This window comes from Mesocricetus auratus, unplaced genomic scaffold (assembly GCF_017639785.1).
Source record: "Mesocricetus auratus isolate SY011 unplaced genomic scaffold, BCM_Maur_2.0 Super-Scaffold_100007, whole genome shotgun sequence".
In the NCBI taxonomy this organism is placed as follows: Eukaryota; Metazoa; Chordata; class Mammalia; order Rodentia; family Cricetidae; genus Mesocricetus; species Mesocricetus auratus.
This window is the reverse complement of record NW_024429191.1, coordinates 63,296,658-63,323,228: the sequence shown is the minus strand read 5'-3', so window position 1 is coordinate 63,323,228 and position 26,571 is coordinate 63,296,658. Positions and strand designations below refer to the sequence as shown.

Below are 26,571 nucleotides of genomic sequence, written 5' to 3'. Positions count from 1 at the left end.
TTTTTTTTTTTCTTTTGGTTTTTTTTTTTTTTTTTTTTTTTTTTTTGGTTTTTCGAGACAGGGTTTCTCTGTGGCTTTGGAGGCTGTCCTGGAACTCGCTTGGTAGTCCAGGCTGGTCTCGAACTCACAGAGATCCGCCTGCCTCTGCCTCCCGAGTGCTGGGATTAAAGGCGTGCGCCACCAACGCCCGGCTAATGCCCTTCATTTTTTTGGTCACTTCAGATTAATGTTAGAAGAATAAATTCTTACCCAGCATTTCTTTGCTGAAATAGAGAAAGACTAAATATTGTGCCATTTACTTTCTTTCTGATGCTTATTGATTGAATTATGAAAAGTGTGTGTTCCAAATTTTATAGGATAGGAAATAATGACAGCTACTCCTCATTTTTATAGTGGACAATAGCAAAATATGCTCCCAGGTTTAATGGGTTTCAGCAACAAGACTCCCAAGAACTTTTGGCTTTCCTCTTGGATGGTCTCCATGAAGATCTTAACCGAGTCCATGAAAAACCATATGTGGAACTAAAAGACAGTGATGGACGACCTGACTGGGAAGTAGCTGCAGAGGTTTGTTTTGAGTGTCTTTTTTGTTGTTGTTGTTATTTTTAAAGAGTCTTGTGTTCTACTGACTTAGCTGGGCACCTATTTTTATTTTTTATGCCTTTTGGTGGGTAAATTGGGCAATGCATGTGTGCACAGGCAATGCAGAGGTTAGAGGTTCTTGTTGGATGTCTTCTTAATCTATGCCCCACCTATTTTTGAGATGTGACTCTCAATGAACCTGTAGCTCACTAATTTAGCAGACTCACTAGCCAGTGATCATCCTGTCTCCTCCTCCTCACTGCTGGATTACAGGCATGCACCAAGACCCTGGGTTAACATGGAGTCTGGTTTTTTTGTTGGCCAACTATTCCTGAGCATGTGCCTGCCCTGGGATATGGTTAACATACCCAGTGTCACTCCATTCAAGAAAACTAGTTTTGATGTTCTTAGCAACTGCACATAGCTTCTTGTTTAGGCCTTGCCCTCTTACCCTTGTCTCTTCTAGTATGTTATCTGGTTTGTGCTTCAGGAGGTCTTGTGCATGTTGTCACTGGTTCTGTGAGTTTGTATGTGCATCCATTCCTGTTGTGTCTGGAAAGCACTGTTTTCTTGTTTATCTTCTATCTCTGGATAAATCATCTTTGTGCCCCATCTTCTCATAGATCCCTGAGCCTTGAGAGAAGGGGTATGATAAAGACAACCTATTTAGGGATAAGTGCTCCAGAGTCCCTCACTCGATGTGTGTTGTTCCATTGTGGGTCTCTGTCTTAATTCCCATTTACTGCTAGAAGAGGCTTCTCATCAGGTGGTACATACCTCTAATCCCAGCACTCAGGACACAGAGGCAGGCAGATCTTTGTGAGTTCCAGGATAGCCAGGGCTACACATGGAAACCCTATCTCAAAAAACTTGAAAAAAGGGCTTCTCTGATCAGGATTCAAAAAGGCACTGATCTGTGGGTATAACAGTATGTTGTTAGGAGTCATTTTACTGCTGTGTGTAGTAGAAACTGTAGGTTTTCCCATAGGGCCTATCACCTATTTAGTGTCAGATTCTTGACCTCATTAAGAGTGTCAAATAGAGCCGGGCGTTGGTGGCGCACGCCTTTAATCCCAGCACTCGGGAGGCAGAGGCAGGCGGATCTCTGTGAGTTCGAGACCAGCCTGGACTACCAAGCGAGTTCCAGGACAGCCTCCAAAGCCACAGAGAAACCCTGTCTCGAAAAACCAGAAAAAAAAAAAAAAAAGAGTGTCAAATATGGGTTCCATCTCATGGGTCAGGCCTTACTTAGATCCAATTGAAAGTTGGTTGGTTACTCCCAAAACATTTGTGCCACTATTGCACGAGTGGATATATCTTTGTTAGTTTTTCAAGACAGAGTTTCTCTGTAGCTTTGGAGCCTATAGACCACACTAGCCTTGAACTCACAAAGATCTGCCTGTCTCTGCCTCCTGAGTTCTGGGATTAAAGGCGTGCACCACCACCACCCTGCGAATAGGTATACCTTGTAGTCAAGTCACTATTATAGTTCACAAGTTTCATAGCTGAGTAAGATTGATGATTACTTCTCTCTTTGTATGATGTGTGTAGTTAGTGCCTTCTGGTAAAGGTGAAGCTTATAGTTAAGAACCAACCCCCAGCACTTGGGAGGCAGAGACAGGCGGATCTCTGAGTTCGAGGCCAGACTGGTCTATAGACCGAGTTCCAGGACAGCCTCCAAAGCAATACAGAGAAAACCTGTCTCGAGGGAAAAAAAAAATATATAAGTATGTGGTATCTTCAGCAATAAAATCTTACCGTCAGGTTATATAGGGTAACAAATAACTCTGGCAATAACCTGAAATGTTTGGGGAAGTCCTTGGGACCTTTTTGGCCAACAATTCAAAAAGATGTAACCCATTCCTGGATCTACAAATTTTATTTGGTGGTATATGGTATGTGGTTGCGTCTCTTTAGGTAGCCCTGACTATCCTGGAACTTTCTGTATTGACCAGGCTGCCCTTCAAATTCAACAGAGATCTGCTTGCTCTACCTTCAGAGGGCTATGATTAAAGATATGTATAGCCACCATGACTTGCTTAGTTTTGAGTTTCTTATAAAAACAATAAATACAATGTTCTGACAACAAATATGTATGGCACAATTTAAATTTGAACAAGAGTGTTCTGTGGTTAGAGTTTAAATCCAATATACTTAGCAAATAATTTTAGATTGTGTTGAAAAGGTTATCTTTTGAATTTTGAAAATAAAATTTTGTTTTTCCTTCATAGGCCTGGGACAACCATCTAAGGAGAAATAGATCAATTGTTGTGGACTTGTTCCATGGCCAGCTAAGATCCCAAGTCAAATGCAAGACATGTGGGCATATAAGTGTCCGATTCGACCCTTTCAATTTTTTGTCTTTACCGCTACCAATGGATAGTTACATGCATTTAGAAATAACAGGTAGGTCACAGACTTCTGAAAAAATGATTTATTTTCTTTATTTGGCAGCCTGGATTTATAGTTATTTGTTTGCAATGAGTTCTCATAAATATGAGGAGTTAGCATGTTATAATCAAGCACTCCACATTAAGGCACAATTTCAGGTTTCGAAAGTTTGGAGTATGGGGCTGATTTTGTGCTCATTGGTTGCTTTTCTTAATTCCAATCATAGCAGAAAATCTTTGAAAAGCTTGTAAAACCAATCAGACTTCTTAGATAAATATTAAAAAATTCTTCATTTCACCCAGGGTTTTTCTTAAATTTTATTTTAACATTTACATATAAAATTCTTGGCTAAAATATTTGCTATTTGCAAGTCAGATATATCTGTTGTGGTATGTAAGATTTTCATTGTAACCTGCATTTACCAATAAAAGTCTTTTTTTCTTTACTAGTAATTAAATTAGATGGTACTACCCCAATACGATATGGACTAAGACTGAATATGGATGAAAAGTACACAGGTTTGAAAAAGCAGCTGAGTGAGCTCTGTGGACTTAAATCAGAACAAATTCTTCTTGCAGAAGTACACAGCTCCAACATAAAGGTAATATTAATTGCTCTTTCTGTGAAATCTGATTCTGTTCTTCAAAGATAGGTTTCTCAGTGATTTCAGTCAATGTCTTCTTAGTCAATGATTTCAGTTAATGTCTTAGTGTTCTGTTTCTGGATTCCTACAGTCCACAACTGCCTCAGCACCATTGTCTTCTATGTCCTACTAGAATGGCCCATTAAGTCCTGCTTAAAGCATTCAACTGCTTTCCTAATCCAAAGTTCCAAAGTTCACATTTGCCCCCAAGCAGCATGGTCAGGCCCATCACAGCAATACCCCACTCCTGGTACCAGCTTCTGTTTTAGTTACCGTGGCAACTCTTATAAAAGAAAGCATTTAATAGAGGCTTGTTTGCACTTTCAGAAGTTTAGTCTTCTATCATCATGGCAGAGAGCATGGTGGCACACAAGCAGATATGTTGCTGGAGAAGTAGCTGAGAGTTCTACATCCTGATCAGCAGGAACAGGAACAAAGAGTGGGCCTGGCTTGAGCTTTTGAAACCCACTCCCAGTGACACATTTCTCCCAACAAGGTCACACTTCCTAGTCCTTCTCAAGTAATGCCACTCCCTAATGACTAAACATCCAAATATATAGGCCTATGGGGGACCATTCTTATTCAGACTACCACACTTAAATAATCAGTGGATATGCAAAATAACAAGAGCCAGTGAGATGACTGAGTGGATAAGGGCACTTAACCACCAAAGTCTGACCTGTGTTAATTTCTTAGGACCCACATGGTAGACAGGGAGCTGACTCCTAAAAGTTGTCCTCTGACTTCCACACATGGGCTATAATGGGTGTTTGCTTATGCTCTCTCACTCACTCACACAGAACAAAATCAGAACAAAAAACATGTCTCTCTCTCTCTCTCTCTCTCTCTCTCTCTCTTTCTCTCTCCCTCTCTCTCTTTCTCTCCATCCTCCCTTCCCTCTCTCCCTCCCTCCCTCCTTTTTTCATTTTTGAGACATGGTCTCACTGTGAGGCCCCAGCTGTTCTAGAGCTTGCTTGCTATGTAGAACAGGGTGATTTCAAACTCTTAAGAGATCCACTTGCCTCTGCTGAGATTAAGGGCATTTGCCACCCTGTCCAGATTGTATCCCATTTTTTTCTTTCTTTCTTTTTTTTTTTAAATATACTTATTTTTATTTTACGTGCATTGGTGTTCTGCCTGCATGTATGGCTATATTTTTAAAATTTTGTATTCCTTTTTTATTTTATTTTTTTATTATGTGTATGTGTCTGTGTATAGGTATGTGCACTTGAGTGGAGGTGCCTTCAGAGGCCAGAGGTGTTGGATCCCCCTGGAACTAGTTACCTGATATGATTGCTGGGAGGTAAACTTAGGTCTGGTAAAGTAAGTGCTCTTAACCACTGAGCCATCTCTCCAACCCTTTTTTCTTTTTGATGTATGGGTGTTTTGCCTGCTTGTATGCATTTGTACCATGTATTTTAAATTTTAAAAAGCAGCCATGCAGCAGAATTCAAACTGAGGGGTTTTTTATTAGGGGCAAAGGAATGCAAAAGGGGGAAATGGAAGAGACAAAGATTGTTTTACTGAGTAGTAGTACACACCTTTAATCCCAGCAGAGGTAGGAACAGGCAGATCTCTGTGAGCTCAAGACCAGTTTGGTCTACATCACAAAGATAATTTTTCTGTTTTGTCTAAAACTTTTGCTTCTTTTTGTTTGTTTGTTTTTTCTGTTTTCTTTTTGTAGAACTTCCCTCAGGACAATCAAAAAGTTCGACTTTCAGTGAGTGGATTTTTGTGTGCATTTGAAATTCCCATTCTTGCATCTCCAGTCTCAGCGTGTAGTCCAGTACAAACAGGTAAGATAGAACTAGACTTCCTTCTCAGGATCTCAGTGTTAAACTGTGGTCTAGGGTCAGCAGAATATTTCAGCTTGATAAAGGGACTTGTAGACTTGTAGTTAAGCCTGATCCAAACCTGATGACCTGAATTCAATCCTCAGGATCCACATGGTGGAAGGAGAGAACTGACTCCTGCAAATTGTTGTCTTACCTCCACATGCTTGCTGTAGCATGTGCTTGCACATACATACTTGCATGCATATAAACATAAATGTAATAAAATTTGGTCTAAGAGTTAAAATATATATTGTTTGTTTTGCCTTTTTTTCTGAGACAAGGCTTCTCTGTGTGTAGCTATGGCTGACCTGGAACTCTCTTTGTAGACCAGGCTGGACTTGAATCACAGAGTTCTGAGTGCTGGGATTAAAATCCAGCAGAAATCTTCAACTGGAACTTTTTGTTGTACTCAAAACAATTCTTGAGATTAAAAGAAACCTTTGACTGGAGATTTTTGTAAGAATTCTAATAATTATTTGACTCTTTTCTTTTGATTGAAGAGGAGTCTAAAATTCAGAACCAGTAAATAAACAAGCTAAGTAGGTAGCTCATGTATGTACCATTAACATTCACATCTCTCTTAACTCTTTTGTAATGGTAAGATGTTACAAATGGTATAAAAGGAGCATACAACCAGAAGATATAAACAGTATATTTAGTAAATAGGAATTTGTCTGTCCAGTTATTACACATGCATTAGTATGGTGGGTCTTTCTGCTCTTTGAGCCTCATAAGCTTTATCCTTTTTTTGTGATACTAAGTGTCTAACCTAAGGTCTTAAACATCCTAGGCCAGTGCTGTACTTCTTGGTAGCATATTGTGTAAGAGTATTTTACTGAAGATAACACCACATGCACATATCTACTAACCCCAAAAAGTAAAATCAGGAGATCCAAAGTAATAACTGCACCAAAATCCAATTTGGTTAACCAAGACTTTGTTTTGTGGTTACTAACAGGAATATGGGTGAGGGATTACTTACAGGAACAGAGATGACTTAAAAAAGCAGCTGCATCACAAAGAAGCCCTCCCTAACCCTAGTGAAGATTCAAGAAATCTGCTTCTCTGGAGCACTCTGTACAGCTTGAGGCAGCTCCTATAGTCTGAGAAATCTCTACACCAACAGCAGCATAACTGTTCAGTCTCCTCCCCTGCACTTTATTTACTGCTTCTACAAGGTTACAAAGGGGCCCTCAAGAATCTCACAAGTTTCCATTTTGTTTGTTGTCTGATCTGTGGAGTTTCCCTTTTCCTTTTGGAAAAATGTTTTAAGTGGTAGGAAAAATGATATACAACATAACCCTTGGTTTTTTGACAGTGTTACACTGTGTATCTCAGATTTACACTGATCTGACTGTTTAGTTCAAGGTATCATCAAATTCTGGTGGCCCTCGCCTTTAATCCAGCACTCGGGAGGCAGAGGCAGATGGATCTCTGTGAGTTCGAGGCCAGCCTAGTCTACAGAGTGAGTTCCAGGACAGCCTACAAAGCAACACAGAGAAACCTTGTCTCAAAAAAAAAAAAAAAAAAAAAAAAAGATACCATCAAATTCATGACTTTTCTACCTCTGGCTTCCAAGTGCTGAGATTATAAATGCAAACAATTATGCCCGGGGTTTCTTCCTTGACAGCTTACTTTTAGGTTAATCCTCCTATAAAGGACTTCGTAGGAAGTGAAGCTCCTCTCACTGGCATGTAACAGTTACAGTGATGGTAATTTAGTGGATGATTTCATGATCTCTATTTAGAATGTTCAGTAGGACTTTGCAATGATGGAATCTGGCATCTCTGCCCTCCAATACAGTATCCATCACTTACATGGGCTATTGAGAACTTGAAATGTAACTATTTAGACTAAGCCTTAGTCACTAAGGAAATACATTTTTTATCTTCATTTTCATGTAAAAATTAACAATTGACTTAAGGCTAGATTGGATAGATTATTTTGAGAGGAATAGAGAATTTTAGAGGAGAGGAAGGAAAAAATGAATAGTAAAGATGTTTGTGTACCACATGATACTCATGGAATTGTTGCAGGAGCACTCTTTTTTGAGGTTTGTTTGTTTTTTTGGGGTTTTTTTTTTTTTTTTTTTTTTGGTTTTTCGAGACAGGGTTTCTCTGTGGCTTTGGAGGCTGTCCTGGAACTGGCTCTGTAGACCAGGCTGGCCTCGAACTCACAGAGATCCGCCTGCCTCTGCCTCCCGAGTGCTGGGAAGTACTCTTTAACAGTTACCACAGTTCCCTTTCTTTACCCTTTAGTTATAAATGTGAGTTGTAAAGTTAAAATTCTAGTGTGGGAACACCAGACCTTGAGCAGAGACCCACTTCCCCTTCTGCCTGGGAGTAGGCAGCTGTAAGACAATGTTTACTAAAAACAATACAATGCCTGGGGGCATTAAGTTCCTGGAAAAGGCCTGCCCGCAGAAACCACCCTGTGCTCGACCTTGTCCAAAGACTAACCGCCTCTTCTGCCACGCCCAGATCAGTTTCTGGGGTGAGAGCAGAACCAGCCAGGGTAGAGGAGAGAGCAGAAGCTTCTCTGGTGGGAGCCTTTCTTAGGAAGTTTTCTTGAACCTTTTTGGAGCCTGCTTAAAGTTTTCTTTACATCGTTGAACGAGTCTCTGTGTTGTCAATCCCCGACACCCTCCGCACGTTCTCGGACACAGGCCGCGCAGCAGACGCGACATTCTAGGCTTTAAGTTTGCCAATAAATTTAGAATTGTTTCTTGGTCTATGAGTTTTCCCTGTCCTGAACTGAGAGTCTGCACTATCAGTGTTCAAAACACTTACAATACTTGAGAAAAAAACAAAGGTGCCGGGTGTTGGTGGCGCACGCCTTTAATCCCAGCACTCGGGAGGCAGAGGCAGGCGGATCTCTGTGAGTTTGAGGCCAGCCTGGTCTGCAGAGCGAGTTCCAGGACAGCCTCCAAAGCCACAGAGAAACCCTGTCTCGAAAAACCAAAAAGAAAAAAAAAAAGAACAAAGGTGATGGTGACACAAAGTTAAGATACTGTGCACATCTCTGAATTTATAGATTGCTCCTCTTCTCCATCTACAAATGGACTGTTCACCCTGACTACCAATGGGGATCTGCCTCGACCTATATTCATCCCCAATGGAATGCCAAATACAGTTGTACCATGTGGAACTGAGAAGAATGTCACAAATGGAATGGTGAATTGTCATATGCCAGCTCTACCTGATGACCCCTTTACAGGCTACATCATTGCAGTCCATCGAAAAATGGTTAGTTAAATGTTGAGCAAGTTACTATTGGTCTTGTCAGCTATCGTTGGTGAAATGCAGCCATTTTGTCTCTTCTACATCTTTCATCTTTCTTTCTTTTTCTTTTTTTTTGTTTTTGTTTTTGTTTGTTTTTTGTTTTTCGAGACAAGGTTTCTCTGTATTGTTTTGGAGGCTGTCCTGGAACTAGCTCTTGTAGACCAGGCTGGTCTCAAACTCACAGAGATCCGCCTGCCTCTGCCTCCTGAATGCTGGGATTAAAGGTGTGCGCCACCAATGCCGAATTTCTACATCTTTTTTAAATGTACTCTCATTATATCATATATGCTTGTTTAAGTGTTAAAACCAGTATTCTGTGTCATATGTGACTGTCATTATATAAAATAGCATTCCTTACTGTATGTTAAGAGGCAGCAGAATGCTAGGTGGAGTGTTACACACCTGTAATCCCAACCTGGAGAGGCTGAGACAGGAGAATCATTATTTGGAGGCCAGCTGTGGTTGATAAGTTCCAGGCTAATTTGAGCTAAATATTAAGAGTGTGTCTCAAACACAAAAAAAATAAAAGAGTAAACTGGCTAGCCAGTACACCCCAGTACTGCTTTCTTCTAGAATGTGTATCCCACATGTATAGACATATATCTCTGCCATGTATATGTGAGCACCTTTAGATAAGGTTTTATTATTGTCATTGTTGTTTTTTAGAGGACACAAGAATGTTCTTTGACAAGTCTTTTTGTTTTGTTTTGTTTTTTTATAATTCCTCCCGTGCTAAACTAACTCCTTCCATTTAATTTTTTTTAATAGGGGAAAAAAAAGAGATTAGGACTGGAGAGGTGATTAGTTGGTTAAGAGCACTGGCAGTTCATAGCCTATTGTGACTCTAGTTCCAGGAGACCCAGTGGCCTCTTCTAGCCTCCATGGGCACTGTGTGCATGTGGTATACAGACATACATCAGGAAAAGCACCCATACACATAAAAATAAAATAAATTCTTTTTTTTAAGGTGTGGGAGGAGGAGGTTAATGAGATGGCTCAGTGGTTACAATACTTGCCAGGCAAACGTGAGGACAAGTTGGAGTCTGGATTCCCAGAACCTGTGTAAATGCCACGTGGGAGGTCTTGGCCAACTTGTCATTTCAGCTCAGAAGACAAAGAGAGGGAATCCCCATGGCAGACTGCCTAGCAAGATTGGCTGTATTGAAAATTCCAGGTTTAGCCGGGCATTGGTGGCGCACGCCTGGACTACCAAGCGAGCTCCAGGACAGCCTCCAAAGCCACAGAGAAACCCTGTCTCGAAAAACCAAAAAAAAAAAAAAAAAAAAGAAAATTCCAGGTTTAATTAAGAGAGCCTGCCCAATGAGAAGGTTTAACAGTGATCAAGGATGTTGGACTGTGGTGGTACATGCCTTAAATCCCAGCACTCAGGACACAGAAACAGACTGGTGAGTCTCTGTGAGTTCAAGGTTAGTCTAGCCTACAGAGTGAGTTCTAGGATTGCCAGAGCTACTCAAAGAAACCCTGCCTCAAAAAACAAAAAAAGAGTGATCAAGGATTGTTTCCAACATCAGCTTTGTGCCTACCCATGCACTTATATACATATGGAAAAGAAAAAAAAATTGATAACTGATTGGGGCATAGTGGGGACTCAGAAAGGGAGAACAAGCAATTAGGCTAGTAATTGAGCAACCTGTATTGTGGCTCTGATCCTGCTTCTAAATAACCAGTTTAGCCCTGTGAGCTTTGATGTCATCATCTTATAAAATAAAAGTCCAGTCTGGTCTGCATGGCAAGTTTCAGGCCAGCCATGAAGAGACCTTGCCTCAAAGAAATAAAAATGAAATGAAATTAAAAAGTTGGGTTGAAGCCAGGCAGTGGTGGCACACGCCTTTAATCCCAGCACTCGGGAGGCAGAGGCAGGCGGATCTCTGTGAGTTCGAGACCAGCCTGGACTACCAAGCGAGTTCCAGGACAGCCTCCAAAGCCACAGAGAAACCCTGTCTCGAAAAACCAAAAAAAAAAAAAAGAGTCCAGGGTTTAATCTCTAGCACCAAAAGGGATGGAGGAGAAAGAAAAAGAAATAATCACCCTAGGTTCTCAAATTCTTACTTACTAAGTTTGTTGGCTAAAATACTGCCCTGCTCATACAAGAAGAAAATAAAAGTCATTGGTACATAGCTGAAACTTTAGCACTTAAGCTGATAAGACAGGATGACCTCGAGTTCTAGGCCAGCCTTGGCCTACATAGTAAGACTCTGTTTCAAAAAAAAAGAGTCAGGTGCCGGAAAGATGGCTCAGCAGTTAAGAACACTGGCTCCTCTTCCAGAGGACCCAGGTTCTATTAACTGCTCCCACATGGCAGCTCATAACTGTCTGTAACTATGGTTCCAGGGAACTTATCACTAGTGTGTGGTTTTTTTTATTTTGTTTTTAAATAATTTATTAAGGTTTATTTATTTTATGTATGTGGTGCTCTACCTGCATGTACACCTGAATGCCAGAAGAGGGCATCAGAACCCACTATAGATGGCTGTGAACCATCATGTGATTGCTGGGAATTGAACTCAGGACCTCTGGTAGAGCTGACAATGCTCTTACTGCTGAGCCATCTCTCCAGCCCCTGCCAGTGTGTTTTAAAAAATGTGTTAATGTCCAAGGACTTTTATAACAGTCTAAAAACCAGAAGTCCAAAATCATGGTACTGACAGAGCCAGCTCCCGTCAAAGACTCTAGGGGACTCTTCCTTGGCTTTTTTATCTTCCGTTTCTGAGCATCTCTTAACTTGTGGCTACACAACTACATTTCCTGCCTGTTCATCTGAACCTTTCCTTCCATCTCTGCCTTTCTCTTATTATACTTGCCACTTGATTTCTTTATATCAGGTGATCTCATATTAAAGACCTTCAGCTTAGGGCTGGAGAGATGATCCAGCATTTTAAAAGTGTTTGCTGTTCTTCCAAAAGACCAGAATGTGGTACCTAGCACCCATATCAGTGGCTCACAACCAACGCCAGGGTATCTAGTGTCCTCTTTTGGCCTCTGATGGTAACTGAACATATGTGGCATACATTTCACACAGACACACATATACATACATGTGAAAATAGTATAAACTCCTTTTTAAAAATAAATGAAAGAATCTAGGGTGGAGGGAAGACTCAGTTACATATGCAAAAAAACTTTTTGTCACATAAGATTGAATTTACCAACTACAGAATTTAGACAAACAAATCTTGGTGGCAGATGTGTGCCATTCACCTTTATAAATACTTTTACTCCATCATATTTTTTAAATTGTGTATTAAAAAACCCATTTCAGTACAAATAAACTTTAGAAATCATTTGGGAGACATCTATATAGAAAACAATAATATTGTTGAGGTTTTTTTGGTTTGGTTTGGTTTGGTTTGGTTTGGTTTTGGTTTTTCAAGACAGGGTTTCTCTATAGTTTTGGAACCTGTCCTGGAACTTGCTCTGTAGACCAGGATGACCTCGAACTCAGAGATCTGCCTGTCTCTGCCTCCCAAGTACTGGAATTAAAGGCATGCACCACCACTATCTGACTATTGTTGAAAATTTTTAGAAGAAAATATTGGCACTGGAGAAACTGCTCAGATTAAGACCACCTGCCACTCTTCCAGAAGACCCAGGTTAAATTCCTAAGCACCCACATGACTATTCACCACCATTCAGATCTGGGATATCCAACCCCTCTTCTGGCCTCTGTAAGTACCAGGCACAAAAGTGACACCCAGGCATGCATGTAGGTGAAATACCCATAACAGTATTTTTGAATTTTTAAAAACAAAAGGGCTGAAGCCAGGTAGTGGTGGCTCACACCTTTAATCCCAACACCTAGGAGGCAGAGGCAGACAGATCTGAGTTTGAGGCCAGCCTGGTCTACAGAGCAATATCCAGAACAGCCAGGCTATATAGAGAGAAACCCTGCCTTGAAAAGAAAGCAAACAAAAAGGGCAGAGGAACTGACTGGAGAGGTGACTCAGTGCTTAAGAGAACTGGCTACTCTTCCAGAGGACCTGAGTTTGAGTCATACCATCTACATGGTAGGTCATAACTGTCTGCAACTAGTCCCAAAGGATCTGATACCCTTGTCTGACCTCTACAGGCACCAGGCCCACATGTGGCACACATACATACATGCAGACAAAATACCCACACAAATAAATAAGGGAATGAATGAGTGAATGAAAGAATGAAATGTTGAGCAACTTAAAGTAAGATTGTTCAGTGAATAAAGGTGCTTGCTGTGCAAGCCATGTGACCTAAGGTTATCTTAAGACCACAGAAAAGTGGAAAGATAGGACAGGGAATTGGCATGGCTGTTAAGAGCAGTATTGTTCCTGCAGTGAATCTACATTTATTTCCTAACACTCATGTAGGGGGCTCACAAGCACCTGTTAGGTCAGCTCTCATGCTGCCTTCTAAACTCCCAAGTAGTATCTATTCTTATATGTACAAACCCACATAGACACATACACATAAATTTTTTTTAAAGTCATAAAAGTGGGGAGCTTAAGAAATGGTTAGTAGTTAAGAATGTGTATTACTCTTCCAGAAACCTGAGTTCAATTCTCAATACCCATGCTGGGCAGTGTGCAACTGCCTGTAGCTCCTATTCGGATCTGACATCTCTGGCCTCTGGTCACCTGCATGTATGTGCCATGGAAAAAAAGAAAAAAGAAAAGAAACCATGGGGAATAGTTCCGGGAAGCTTGAATTACAGTATCAAGTTAAAAAGTTGCTTGGAGGACATGGGACTACAGTAAAGTCTAAAACCTTAGAAGGCTTTCTAAAATCCATCAAACTAGCCAGTCCATGGTTCATTACTGGGGGGAACTTAAATATCCCAGATTAGGAGGAGGTTCGCCATGATCTTCATCAACTTTTATGAAAAGAGGGACCTGAGTCCCTGCCCCCATCCACATTCTCCTTATGGAGATTAGTGAAGGGCGCACTTTTGACAGATAAGGCTAGCCACCGCCAGGTAGTCCAGGTCACAAAAGAGGCTTTTTCAGAGTTACAAGAGACTGAGACTCAAGCCTCCCTGAGTTCTGAGGCAGAGAGTGACGGTGAATCATCTGGAGAAACCCTGCCTGAAACTAGAGGCTCCATTGCTAGTGAGGATGAGGCGCGATCCAAAAAGAGGGACTCCAGTCAGAATCGGGTATATCCTACTCTGTCAGACCTAGAAAATGAAAATAGCTCAGACCCAGACTCTGACTCGTCAGAGTCTGAGAAGGAACGGTTACTTGCTGAGGTCGCGGCCCTTAAAAAGGCACTAAAAAGGACTCGAATTAAAAAAAGACAGGACAGGGAGAGAAACCCTCCTCCATACTCTAAAATGAAGGACTCCTCCTTCTCGGACCTGGAGGGAAGACCCACATACACACAATTCACAATAAATAAGTTACTATTTTTTTTTTAAGTAATAAAAGTAGGAGAGCCTGGCGGTGGTGGTGCATGCCTTTAATCCCAGCACTCGGGAGGCAGAGGCAGGCAGATCTCTGTGAGTTTGAGGCCAGGCTGGACCGACAGCCTCCAAAACAATACAGAGAAACCCTGTCTCGTAAAACAAAAAACAAAACAAAAAAAAAAAAAGTAGGAAAGATCCCACTCTACAGAGTTGTCCTCTAACGTCTATGCACATGCCGTAGCATACCCACACACACTCATGCATGCATATAGTGATAAAAGATAAATAATAGATCAGATTCTTGGATTAAATTAAAATAAAGAAGTCAGTTCTTTGCAAACTTAGAAATTTGATGCACAATCCTAATAAGAATGCTGTATGTGCGTTCTTTTTATAATTATTTCCATCTTGCTTTATGTGTATGGATGTTTTGTCTGTGTATTCTTCACATCGTGTATATTCAGTACCCAAAGAGGACATTGGCTCCCCCATGTGTGTGCATTCTTGTATGTATATGACTTTATAAACTAATTCTGGCATTTGGAAAATAAAAGCACCAAGAGGAGCTAGGTAGTAACTAATTTGAAAATGAATATTAATTGGCAGTCCATCTTGTCAACTCTCTTCTCTTGTTTGTACATGTAGATGAGGACAGAACTGTATTTCCTGTCATCTCAGAAGAATCGTCCCAGTCTCTTTGGAATGCCACTGATTGTTCCATGTACTGTGCATACCCGGAAGAAAGATCTCTATGATGCAGTTTGGATTCAAGTATCTCGACTGGCCAGTCCTCTCCCACCTCAAGAAGCTAGTAACCATGCACAGGATTGGTAGGTTCTGGGGATAAGCCAAGTCCTGTGATTTCTTAATACTAAGAATAACTTCTGTGACTATGTTGTAATATAGAAGACCTATTTTATATGTAACCATCTTCGTGTCTAATGAATTGTTTTTATTGTTTTCTTGTTTGTTTTTTGAGACAGGGTTTCCTGTGTAGTTTTGGAGCCTGTCCTGGAACTAGCTATTGTACACCAGGCTGGTCTCAGAGATGCACCTGTCTCTGCCTCCCAAGTGCTCTGATTAAAAGTGTACATTACTGCCACCTGTGATTTTTTTCTTTCATTCTTTACTGTCACATAAACCCCTCCTGAAAATGCTTCAAGTCATGTCCTTGCCTTGTTGACTTCACCAGGAAATTTGAGTCATCTCAGCCCTCTGAAATTTAGAATGGGAGTGAATACCCATCTAGATAGGAACTCTGAAAAAGACTGATGATGCCATAACAGGTTCAGTAGGGTTGTGTTTATGCTGTGCCTTCTCAGCAGGAAGTAATTTCATAAGCCTAGGTAGAGATGGCAAACATTTTTTGTTTTCTTTGCATTCCTACTACTGTTCTTTGAAATCAGTAAACCCTTTTAGATTTTGTGTCACATATCGCAGTTGAATTCCAGCTCAATTTCTTACTATTAGGGCAATGAGAAGTAACTTCTGTGATAACAGAGTTAAAAGAAAAATTATATTCCTATGTTAGAGGGTCTTTTGATCATTAAGATAAGAGATTAGGGTAAGTCTTTAACCTGCAAATAATTCATAAGCAAATTAGTTAATGGGTACGTGGGTTTAGAAGAAGTGATATTTGGGTAGGATTAAATTTGAATTAAAGGACTGCTGGAGGAGTACTTTCCTCTGGATTTGCTACTGAACTGGGTATGAATTTCGAGGTAAAAAGATGGATTTCCAGTGTGAGCAATGGTTTGTGAGTGATCATGTCCTTTTGTGAAATGAGGAACTCAAGGAACAGGTTTTTGCAAGAAGGACAGGAATCAAGTTAAATTCAAGGTAGCTGTTGTGCATGTGGGGAGTGAATTTGAATGTCCTTTGCTGGAGATACATTGTCACCAACAAGTAGATTTCTTTTTTACAAGTAGATATTTATGTCCAAGTCATAATTATTGATGCATTTCAACATCAGAGGTTCAGAAAGGAAGGAAAAGAAGGAAGCAACCAGTAATGTCTGACCAATCAAGACTGAATGGTAACACCCCTTTAATGCCAGCACTTGGGAGGCAAAGGAAGAAGGATTTTTGTGAGTTCAAGGCCAGATCCCTGGTCTACAGGGTGAGTTTCAGGTTAGCCAACACTACATAGAAAGACCCTGTCTCAAACAAACAAAGGAATGAATGGTCAACCCAAAGTAAATGACTGATTGTTTGAAGTCAGTGAGACTGAATAAGGACTGAACACTGCCCACTGTGTTAATCCTACTGAATGAGAGTAAAGACCACTGAGCCAAATTTTTTTAGTCAAATTATGCAAGACTGTATTTTCTAACAGACAGTACTATCTTCCTAAAGTGTGGCTTAAGAAAATAGTCTTGAACACAGGAGAAGGTGGGGTTTATATTAACCCCAGAACTGCAAGGCTAGGGAGTTTTCAAGGGTTAAGGATTTTCTGAGCAATTTTGGTTATGTAGAACTTGGATAAACACTACAAACTTATTTGGCAGAATGTCTTATCAGGGCAGAGGTCAGGGTATAAGGTGTAGAACATATCAAATTCCATAAAATGGGTGGAGACCTGGCCAAATTTAAGTTTTACAGAAAACAGGAATGAACAGGAGTAAGATGGCTTCTGACCTTAAGATGGAGTCAGGCTGGTCCATCGCCTGCGCTTCATAATACAGTCTTTGCTGACCTCCATGAACTCTGTGTTAGTATAAGTGGAGCATGGAGGTAAGAGTGGGCTAAAGAAAAGTACTTCAGGCATTAAATTTTAGAAACCGACGGGCGTTGGTGGCGCATGCCTTTAATCCCAGCGCTTGGGAGGCAGAGGCAGGCGGATCTCTGTGAGTTCGAGGCCATCCTGGTCTACAAGAGCTAGTTCCAGGACAGCCTCCAAAGCCATAGAGAAACCCTGTCTCGAAAAAACAAAAAAAAATTTTTTTAGAAACCAAGTTTGTCTTTTGGAAATAGACACTGAACTATTTATAACTAAAATTACTAAATGCCTCTGGTATCCATCAAATAAGCTTAATGTGTCACAATGGCCAAAAGGTTGAAACAACTCAAATTCCCATCAACAAATAATAGGTAAATTAAAATGTACTATGTACAGTTCAATATTATATCAAAAGTAAGGAACCACTATGGCATGAATGATCCTTGAAAATACACTAAATGCACTAAACCAGACACAAAGGAATAGGGCTGGCAAGATTCCTCAGCAGTATTGATACTTGCTACCAGGTCTGATCCTCAAGACACATATTGTAGAAAGATAGAACTGACTCCCGCAAGTTGTCCTCCATATGTATGCCATGGCATGCATATACGCATACCCATAAATAAAATATAAATTTCTAGGGATATTGCTGTATAATCTTTTTTCTTCTCCTTTTCCTTTTTGAGACAGGGTCTTGCCTTATAGCTCTAAATGTCCTGGAACTCACTATATAGACTAAACTGGCCTCAAACTCACAAAGATCTGTTTGCCTCTGCTGCCCAAGTGCTGGGATTAAAGGCATAGGTCACTATGACCAAATGGTGGTTTTGTTCTTCAAAAGTATCTGTAAAAAAAAAGAAAAGAAAAAGAAAAATATATATATATACACAGAAAACAAAGAACCAGGTTCTAGGGAAGTTGAAGAAGTTTAGCTACAAATACCTGTGATAGCCAGATTTTGTTTTGGCTCATACTTCTGGGTTGATCTTAGTCCATGATCGTTGGCCTTCCTGCTTTGCACCTCCTGTAGCAAGGTGTATCTTGATGGGGAGTAAGTACTTGAGCAATCTGCTTTCTTCAAGGTGGCCAAGAAACAGAAGGAAAGAAAGGACCAAGATGCCTATATCCACTTCAGGGACATGTTCCCAGTGACCTAACTCATTCTGATAGGCTCGTGCTCCTAAAGGTTCTTCCACTGTTCAATAGGGGAACTCTGCCTTCAATATATGGTCCACTAGGGGGCTTTGAACATCCCAGCTGAAGCTAAGCCTAGTGACTGTCACATTCCCATAATCTCAGCTGCTCCCCAGGCTAAGGTAGTAGGATAGCAATTTTAAGACCTTCCTCTACTAGAAAGAGTTTGCAGCTAGCCTGGACAATTTAGTGTAATATCCTATCTCCAGATGAAAAATGAAAGGAGACCTGGGGATATGGCCCAATGATCTAGTATGAGCCTAGCATGTCCAACACCCTTGGTTTACTCCCTAGTACTGAAAAACAGTGTATCCAACTGTAACAAGGAAGGATGGGGTTATTTGAGCTTGTTATCTGCTCCATCCTCGATTGAAGTGCTGCTTGATTATCATCTGTCCCTTTCTTTGGATGGCTTGGTTGCTGTTCACTTGCGTAGAACATGCCAGTGGATAATAAGGTCTATCAGTAATCATTTCTGTTATACAGAAAGATGAGGAGCTCCTGTACCAGACATATGCTTACTTCTGTCTTTGTAGTGGGGCTTTAAATGGCTTAATTACCTTTAGCAGCCATGTGATAACCTTTCCCAGTTGCCAAATAAGCTGTTAAGTATGTGCTCCTTCCCCCCAAGCTTCTTGAACTATAATTAACTAGAACTTGGTGGGATTGTTTTGTTGGAGCTTTGGGTGGTCTTGTGTTTCCTAAATACCTTTACCCCAGAGCTACACCTATAGCCCAAGAGTTGTATATATTTAAGGTATCCAACTTACTATTTTGATGGATATGAGCTGTTATGTTGCTTCTTGTTTAGGGAAGGAATGGTATATTTTGTTAAACTTTGAAGAACTCCCAGTTGGGGGATGGAGAGATGGCTTAGAGGTTAAGAGCATTGGCTGCTCTTCCAGAGGTCCTAAGTTCAATTCCCAGCAACCACATGGTGGCTCACAACCATCTGTAATGAGATCTGGTGCTCTCTTCTGGTGTGCAGGCATTCATGCAAGTAGAATACTGTATACATAGAAAATTATAAATCTTTTTTAAGGCAAAAATTAATTGTTATTAATTTTTAAGTTAATTTTAAAGATAGTTTAAGAAGTTAAGGTAGGGAAAGGGGTATTACAATTGAGAGGCTAAGGTGAGCAGTAGTAAGTTCCAGGATAGCTGGGCTGCACAGAGAAAATCTCTCAAAAAGAAAAAAAAGTAGACTATAAACAACATCTAGGTGGGTTTCAGATGTAACTCAGTTGGGAAAGGACATGCAAAAGACCCAGGATTCATGCCACAGCATTACCTAAACCAGGGGTATTGCTACACACCTGCAGTCTCAGCATTGGAGTGGTATGGGCAGGGGGACCACAAGTTCAAGGCCATCCTCAGCCACACAGAAAGTGTGAGACCAATGTGTCACTCTGTTTCAAAAGAAAAAAAAAATTAAGTAAAAAGAGGAAGACCAGTGGCAGTCTATCTAGTACATGCTCTCTCCTGTGTTTGATTAGGATGAGCAGCATGGAACTGTTAGTATGGTATGCTGCTGTAGAAAGTGTTCCTTCCCCAAGATAAATTTAAGAGCTCTCAAACCACTTTGTATGTTTTCTTCTTCCAGTGATGACAGCATGGGCTATCAATATCCATTCACCCTCCGAGTTGTACAGAAAGATGGAAATTCCTGTGCCTGGTGCCCGTGGTATAGGTAAAGTCACCTTCTATAAAACCAGTCTAAGTAGACTCAGTTTCAAACATAATACTTTTTTATAAAATATTTCCATTTAGAATGTAATCATGAATAATGAGAAGCTTCAGGTAAACTTGAGAATTGCCCATCTCTTCTTTGTAAACTCCAGAGTACAGATTTGGTTTCCAAACATGTAATTTTACAGATTACACTCCACCCCAAATTCATAACCAGTGATAAATATTTTTATTCTAAACTTTCTTTTTTTCTTTGATCCTTTTTTAATTTTTGTATTTAATGTGTCAGATCCCCTGGAACTGGAATCATAAACAGTTGTGAGCTGTCATGTGGATGCTAGGAATTGAACCTGAGTCTTATGAGAGAGCAGCCAGTGCTCTTAATCACTGAGCCATCTCTCCAGTCCTCCTTTGGTCCTTTTTAAATGGAGTCTCACTGTGTTGCCCAGGCTGATCTCAAACTCCAGGACTCAAGTGACTCTCCTGAGTACTTTGGCTACAGTCATGCATACATGGCTATTATTAGTCCAAACGTTCTTTCTGAGGTAGTAGAACATAATCTGCTTACTAACCTTTCTGATAATCTTTCCTGAGGTTTTACAAGAGTTTGATGGGTCATTACTGTTACAGCAGGGACAGTATCTGAAGTCAGCTTTTAGGAAATTGCAATAGACATAATTACAAACAAGTCTAGTAGGCATTACAGCCATGCCCTTGCACCTGCCTCCATAAATTTGTATACATATATACTTAAGGTGCTATTTTACAAAGAGATAAGCTTACTCACAGCTTTGTAGCAATGAATTTATATTTTCTTTCAGTTTATGTCAAATAGTAACTGGTTTCTATATCATTTTACTTGCCATGAAACTTGTATCTTTCTTAACAGCTGTTAAGTGATTGTTAAAGCCAAAGACTTAAAGTTGTAAACATGATTCCTGAAATTACTAACTTTTTTTTTTTTTTTTTTTTTTTGGTTTTTCGAGACAGGGTTTCTCTGTGGCTTTGGAGGCTGTCCTGGCACTAGCTCTTGTAGACCAGGCTGGCCTCGAACTCACAGAGATCCGCCTGCCTCTGCCTCCCAAGCGCTGAGATTAAAGGCGTGCGCCACCAACGCCCGGCCGAAATTACTAACTTTTATTACTGCATTTATGAGGTTCTTTTTTGTGGGTTTTTTTTTCTTTTTTTGTTTTTTTTTTTTACCAGACAGGGTTTCTCTGAATTGTTTTGGAGGCTGTCGGACCAGCCCAGCCTCGAACTCACAGAGATCTGCCTGCCTCTGCCTCCCGAGTGCTGGGATTAAAGGCATGCGCCACCACCACCCGGCTAGCATTTATGAGGTTCTAAAGTTAGAATTTGACAAATTATAAAGAGAAAAGAAATATTAGAGTGTTTTGTGTGTGTGTGTATTTTATAAAGGTAAAATATATACATGTCGTATATATGTTTCTATGATTAAAGAGTATTTCTAATTGAGAACATTTTAATTCTTTATTGTTTATTCCTCTATGAATGCATTCTCCTTTTAGATTTTGCAGAGGCTGTAAAATTGATTGTGGAGAAGACAGAGCTTTCATTGGAAATGCCTGTATTGCTGTAGATTGGGACCCTACAGCCCTTCACCTCCGCTATCAAACATCACAGGAAAGAGTGAGTGCTGGGGGAGGGGAATAACATGATGGATTTTAAATGGGAAATGTTTCCCAATTTAACTATCATAACAATTAAACTAAAGCCCAAAAAACAACTAGTGGCATTCTCTGTAGACTTCATATACTGACATGTTTGCTTGACTTTTTCACACCTAACTACTTCTTTTTTTTTTTTTTTTTTTTTTTTTTTCGAGACAGGGTTTCTCTGTATTGTTTTGGAGACTGTCCTGGAACTAGCTCTGTAGACCAGGCTGGCCTCAAACTCACAGAGATCTGCCTGCCTCTGCCTCCCAAGTGCTGGGATTAAAGGCGTGTGCCACCAACGCCTGGCCACACCTAACTTCTACAGTCAGTTGCTACTAGGGCCAATAAATACACATAATACACATAACAAAAACAAACAATTTTTTTATTACTAATATTTTAAAAGGAAGTTATAGGGGCTAGAGAGATGACTCAGCAGCTAAGAGTATTTATGGCTCTCACAGAGAACTTGGATTCGGTTCCCAACACCCACATCAAGTGGTTCACAACTCCTTGTAACTCCAGGTCCAGGGGATCAGGTTCCCTCCTACCTCTTATAGCCGCTGTGCAAAAACTCAAACAGAGTAACACTTAACACGTAAATAATTTTTATTATTATAATTATCATTATTATGATGATGATGATAGGTAATATACATCTGTAATCCCACAACTCAGGATAAGGCAGAAGGGTTGTCATGAGTTCCAGGCCAGCTGAAACCACATAGTGATAACCCTTATTTTAAAAAAAACTTTTTGTCTTGTGGGTTTTTTTGTTTGTTTGTTTGATTGATTGATTGATTGATTGATTCAGGTTATCACTATGTAAGCTACCTAGCCTCATAATCACAGAGATAGACAGACTGCCCCTGCTAAATTAAAGCTATACACTACCATGTCTGGTTCAAAAACTTTTTTAAAAAGACTAATAGGCACAATAACAGAACATTTCCCATCATGTTCAGGGCCCTAGATTAAGTCCCCAGCATCTGAAAAGAAAAGGAAAACCCAGAAAGAGTTTAGTGGAGAAGTAAACAGAATCAAGGGAGTTTCTAACAAATTGTAGTACGTTTATTATATGCCTCTTTATTTGTCAGAAATTTCCTTTATTTATTAAAAGCATTCCCTTTTTGGCAAGGCTGTGGTACAATCTGAGAAGAACATCTACCTAATAGAAGCGCCTGCATATAAACTGTCATTCTCACCCACTTCCACCTTCAGTGATATACTACACAGTGGTAACTCTGGAGCTATTGAAATAATGCCCGGCTGAAATGCTATTCCTTAATACTCTGATAGTCAGCCGGGCATTGGTGGCACACGCCTTTAATCCCAGCACTTGGGAGGCAGAGGCAGGCGGATCTCTGTGAGTTCGAGGCCAGCCTGGTCTACAAAGTGAGTTCCAGGACAGCCTCCAAAGCCACAGAGAAACCCTGTCTTGAAAAACCAAAAAAAAAAAAAAAAAATACTCTGATAGTCTACATTTGTGTGTATGGACTACCTAGTTACTGCCTTTTTTTATAATCTGTGATGTCTGATACAGAAACTAAATACCAATCCCATTCTAATACATCCTTGTTTTCTATTAGGTTAGTTTCCTTATTTATTTACATTTACCAATTATAAGCATCATGGATTGATTAAATTTATTAAAAACACATGAACCTTAATATGTGACCTTCTTAATGAGTGTCAGATTAAAAACAAACTAGGTTTAGGTTTTTGTGATTAGTAGCTATAAAGGATTGTAGATGAACTTCCTATATATAGCCAGTCTGTTCTCTTTAGTTCTGACTCCACTGAATTTCCAGCCCTAAAACTAAATTGCTTTCAAAAGTTAACAAATTTGTACCTTATAGGACAATTAATTGGACATCTAGTTGTCATACAGACTACATATTATTATAAAGAGGCAAGCTAATACAGCACAATAGATTGAAGTTCAAGTTAACTTGAGTTAAAAAGGAGTGAGTGCTTAGAAGTAATATTTATTTTATCAACCATAAAAATGCTAAAAAAAAACCCACAAACAGTGGAAAGATAGTCTGGTAAATGCAAGATTTGTAAAAATTATGCACAAAGCCCACGGTGTTTGTGAAAAGAGGGGTGATTTATACAAGTAGCAGTTTTAAAATATAACTGGCCTACTGCCAATTACACATGAATACACACACTAACCAAAATACACTAGTCATGTCTATAAAGCAGGTAAACCTTTCTAAGTAGGTTTCCCTCACACTTGAACTGGATGGAGTTGTTAATATAGCACACAGAAAATGTGCTTTTACACAAACATAAAGGGATTTTCTTCCCCCAAAATACTTAAACATCAAAACCTATTCTATAAAAATTTAAACCTTTCAGCAGCCTTAGTATGGGTATTTTTGTTGTTTAACCCCAAGTGATTTTTTTGTTTGTTTGATTGGTTGGTTGTCTGGGTTTTTTTTTTTGTTTGTTTTATTTTGTTTTTCAAGATGGGTTTCTCTGTATAATTTTGGAGCCTGTCCTGAAAACTGCTTTGTAGACCAGGCTGGCCTCAGTCTCACAGAGATCCACCTGATCTGCTTCCCGAGTGCTGCGATTAAAGGTGTGTGCTGCCACCACCCAGCTTGGTTAGGGTTTTTCTGTGTAGCCCTGAGTGTCCTGAAATTCACTCTGTAGACTAGGCTAGGCTAGCCTCAGACTCAGATCTGCCTACTTCTGCCTCACCAGTGCTGGGATTAAAGACATGCACTACCACAGCTAGCAAACACCTTTAGCTTTGATGCCTACATCCCAGACCTCTGAGGAGCTAGGCTTTTTTAATATAATTTATTTGTACTTATTTTATGAGCGTTTATTGGTGTTTTCTGCACACATGTTTGTGTGAGAGTGTCAGATCTACTGGAACTGGAGTTACATTTGTTAGCTGCCATGTGGTTACGGGGAAGTGAACACAAGTCCTCTGGGAGAGCAACCAGTGCTCAAAAACCAAAAAAAAAAAAAAAAAAGAAAACCTGCATTAAATGAAATGGGCTGAAATGTGCCAGTTCATAATCCAAGCAGTCATGTTCCCAAGAGTAAAGGTAACAGATAGGAAATTGCCTCAGGTGATGATAAACAGTTCACCTGTGGAGGAGGGTAGTAAGTGGGGCAGTGAATGCTGGGATCTTTGACAAGAAGAGGCAATAATTGTTGGGATTGTAGTACAGGCTCTGCCTGGCAAGAAAAATATCAGTATTCATATGTGAAGTCTCAGATGACCTTCAAATCACTGGCATACCTTCTCATACATAGTGGTAACAAACAAGTCTCATCTCCATTGCTTGTTGGGTTGTAAGCATGATATGAGATGGGGAAGAAAATCTTTCACTATTGCTTACTTGGGCCTTCCTTCTCTCATTCCTCTCTGTCCTACTACACTCCTCCCCACTCCATTATGTTCTCTGTTTGTGCTTGGCTTTTTTCTTTATGATGCTAGAAATTGTAGCCAGAGCCTCAAAACACCCTAGGCAAACACTACTGCTGATTTATACTCCCAGCCTTTGCTCTCTCCATTCTCATACTTAACTCCTTCTTGTCCCAAAGCTTATCATACTGATTACCTGGACCCCAAAGTTTTGCCCAGAAATTAGAGATTATATCAACAAGTGTATGCTCTTTTGAAGCTTTCTCTTCATTTTGTTGCCATCACAGATAGAAGTACTTCCATTGAACTGAAGCAACTCCATGATAGAGTACCAGCCTAGCCTGCAAGAGGAATTTAATCCACTTACTCTCCTTTACCTTCCTCCAAAACATGGAGTCATGAAACATATAATGATGACACCTAGCCTGGAACTCACAAAGATCCTCCTGCCTATGCCCCTAAAGTAGTGAGGATGTTTTGCCTGCATATCTGTGTACACGTGTACAATGCCTGCAGTGGCCAGAAGAGGGCATGCGATCCCCTGGACCCGGAATTACAGATAGTTGTTATGCCTCACATGGGCACTGGACACTCCTCAAAGAGCAGCCAAGGCTCTTAGTGACTGAGCTATCTCTTCAGCTCCTTGGAGAGAATATTTCAGTTCTGAGAAGATTTCTATTCAGTTAAACAGAAAGATCAGAAGTTCAAGGTCATCCTCAGTTACATAGTGAATTCAAGGCCAGCCTGAGCTACATGAGACAAATTTGGTTGTATAAATAGGCATTTAGTCCAGGATGTCATTGATAGGATGCTTGTGAATACATATGTGTGTTGTGTTTCTCAGAGACTCTTGAGTTTGGGTTGTATTCCCCCACATACATATCAGCTGTGTAAGAGCAAGTGAGTAACTGAGAAGATGCTACATGTCTTGTGTTTATTTTAAGTGCCCTCTGCACAATTCAGGTTTATTCTGTTTCCTCCTCTTGTAGGTTGTAGAGGAGCATGAAAGCGTGGAGCAGAGTCGTCGAGCACAGGCTGAGCCCATCAACCTGGACAGCTGTCTCCGTGCCTTCACCAGTGAGGAGGAGCTGGGGGAAAATGAGATGTACTACTGCTCCAAGTGTAAAACTCACTGTTTAGCAACTAAGAAGCTGGACCTCTGGAGGCTTCCTCCAATTCTGGTATGTTAATAGCCTTGCCTCTATGAGAGTAGTCTAGTGTAAATGAGAGAAATGACTAGCAGGATAAGATACTATTTGTGAGGATAAGATACTTCCTGTAGCTATGTTTAAAACCTTTTTATACTTGGATATAATGTCATACACCTGTGATCCCAGAATTTAAGAGGCTGAGACAGGAGGATCACCAAAAACATAGCAAGCTTAGGTAACATAGTGAGTTTCTTGCCAACCTACACTGCAAAGTAAGACCTTGACTCAAAAGGAAAGAAAGGAAGGGAGGAAGAAAAGGAGAAGCGATTGGGAGCTGAAGAGATGGCTCAGTGGGCCTGATTTTGGTTCCCAGCCCTAGGGAGATACCTGCTCTCTTGTACACGTATACAGCACAAAGATGTTCAAACACATGCTTGTAATTAAAAACAATCTTTTCTTTTAAAATAAAGGAATAGATGAATGAATAAATGAGCTTTTTTGTTTTTTAGGGTTTTTCTTTTTTTTCCAAGACAGGGTTTCTCTGTGTAACTTTGGAGCCTGTCCTGGAAACTGCTTGTAGACCAGGCTAGCCTCAAACTCACAGAGATTCACCTGCCTCTGCCTC

General features: G+C 40.3%; 1 protein-coding gene across 2 annotated transcripts in view; it reads left to right on the top strand.

Moving 5' to 3' along the window:
* Positions 1-26,571, top strand: part of Usp32 (ubiquitin specific peptidase 32) — a 123,023-nt gene that overhangs the window by 84,728 nt on the left and 11,724 nt on the right. For both annotated transcript variants that reach the window (XM_040749385.1, XM_040749383.1), the window contains exons 22-30: positions 394-567; positions 2,814-2,988; positions 3,423-3,574; positions 5,301-5,412; positions 8,485-8,696; positions 14,773-14,957; positions 19,646-19,732; positions 21,261-21,381; positions 25,785-25,976. In XM_040749385.1, the coding sequence (XP_040605319.1) occupies positions 394-567; positions 2,814-2,988; positions 3,423-3,574; positions 5,301-5,412; positions 8,485-8,696; positions 14,773-14,957; positions 19,646-19,732; positions 21,261-21,381; positions 25,785-25,976 (1,410 nt within the window). The remainder of the gene's footprint in view (positions 1-393; positions 568-2,813; positions 2,989-3,422; positions 3,575-5,300; positions 5,413-8,484; positions 8,697-14,772; positions 14,958-19,645; positions 19,733-21,260; positions 21,382-25,784; positions 25,977-26,571) is intronic.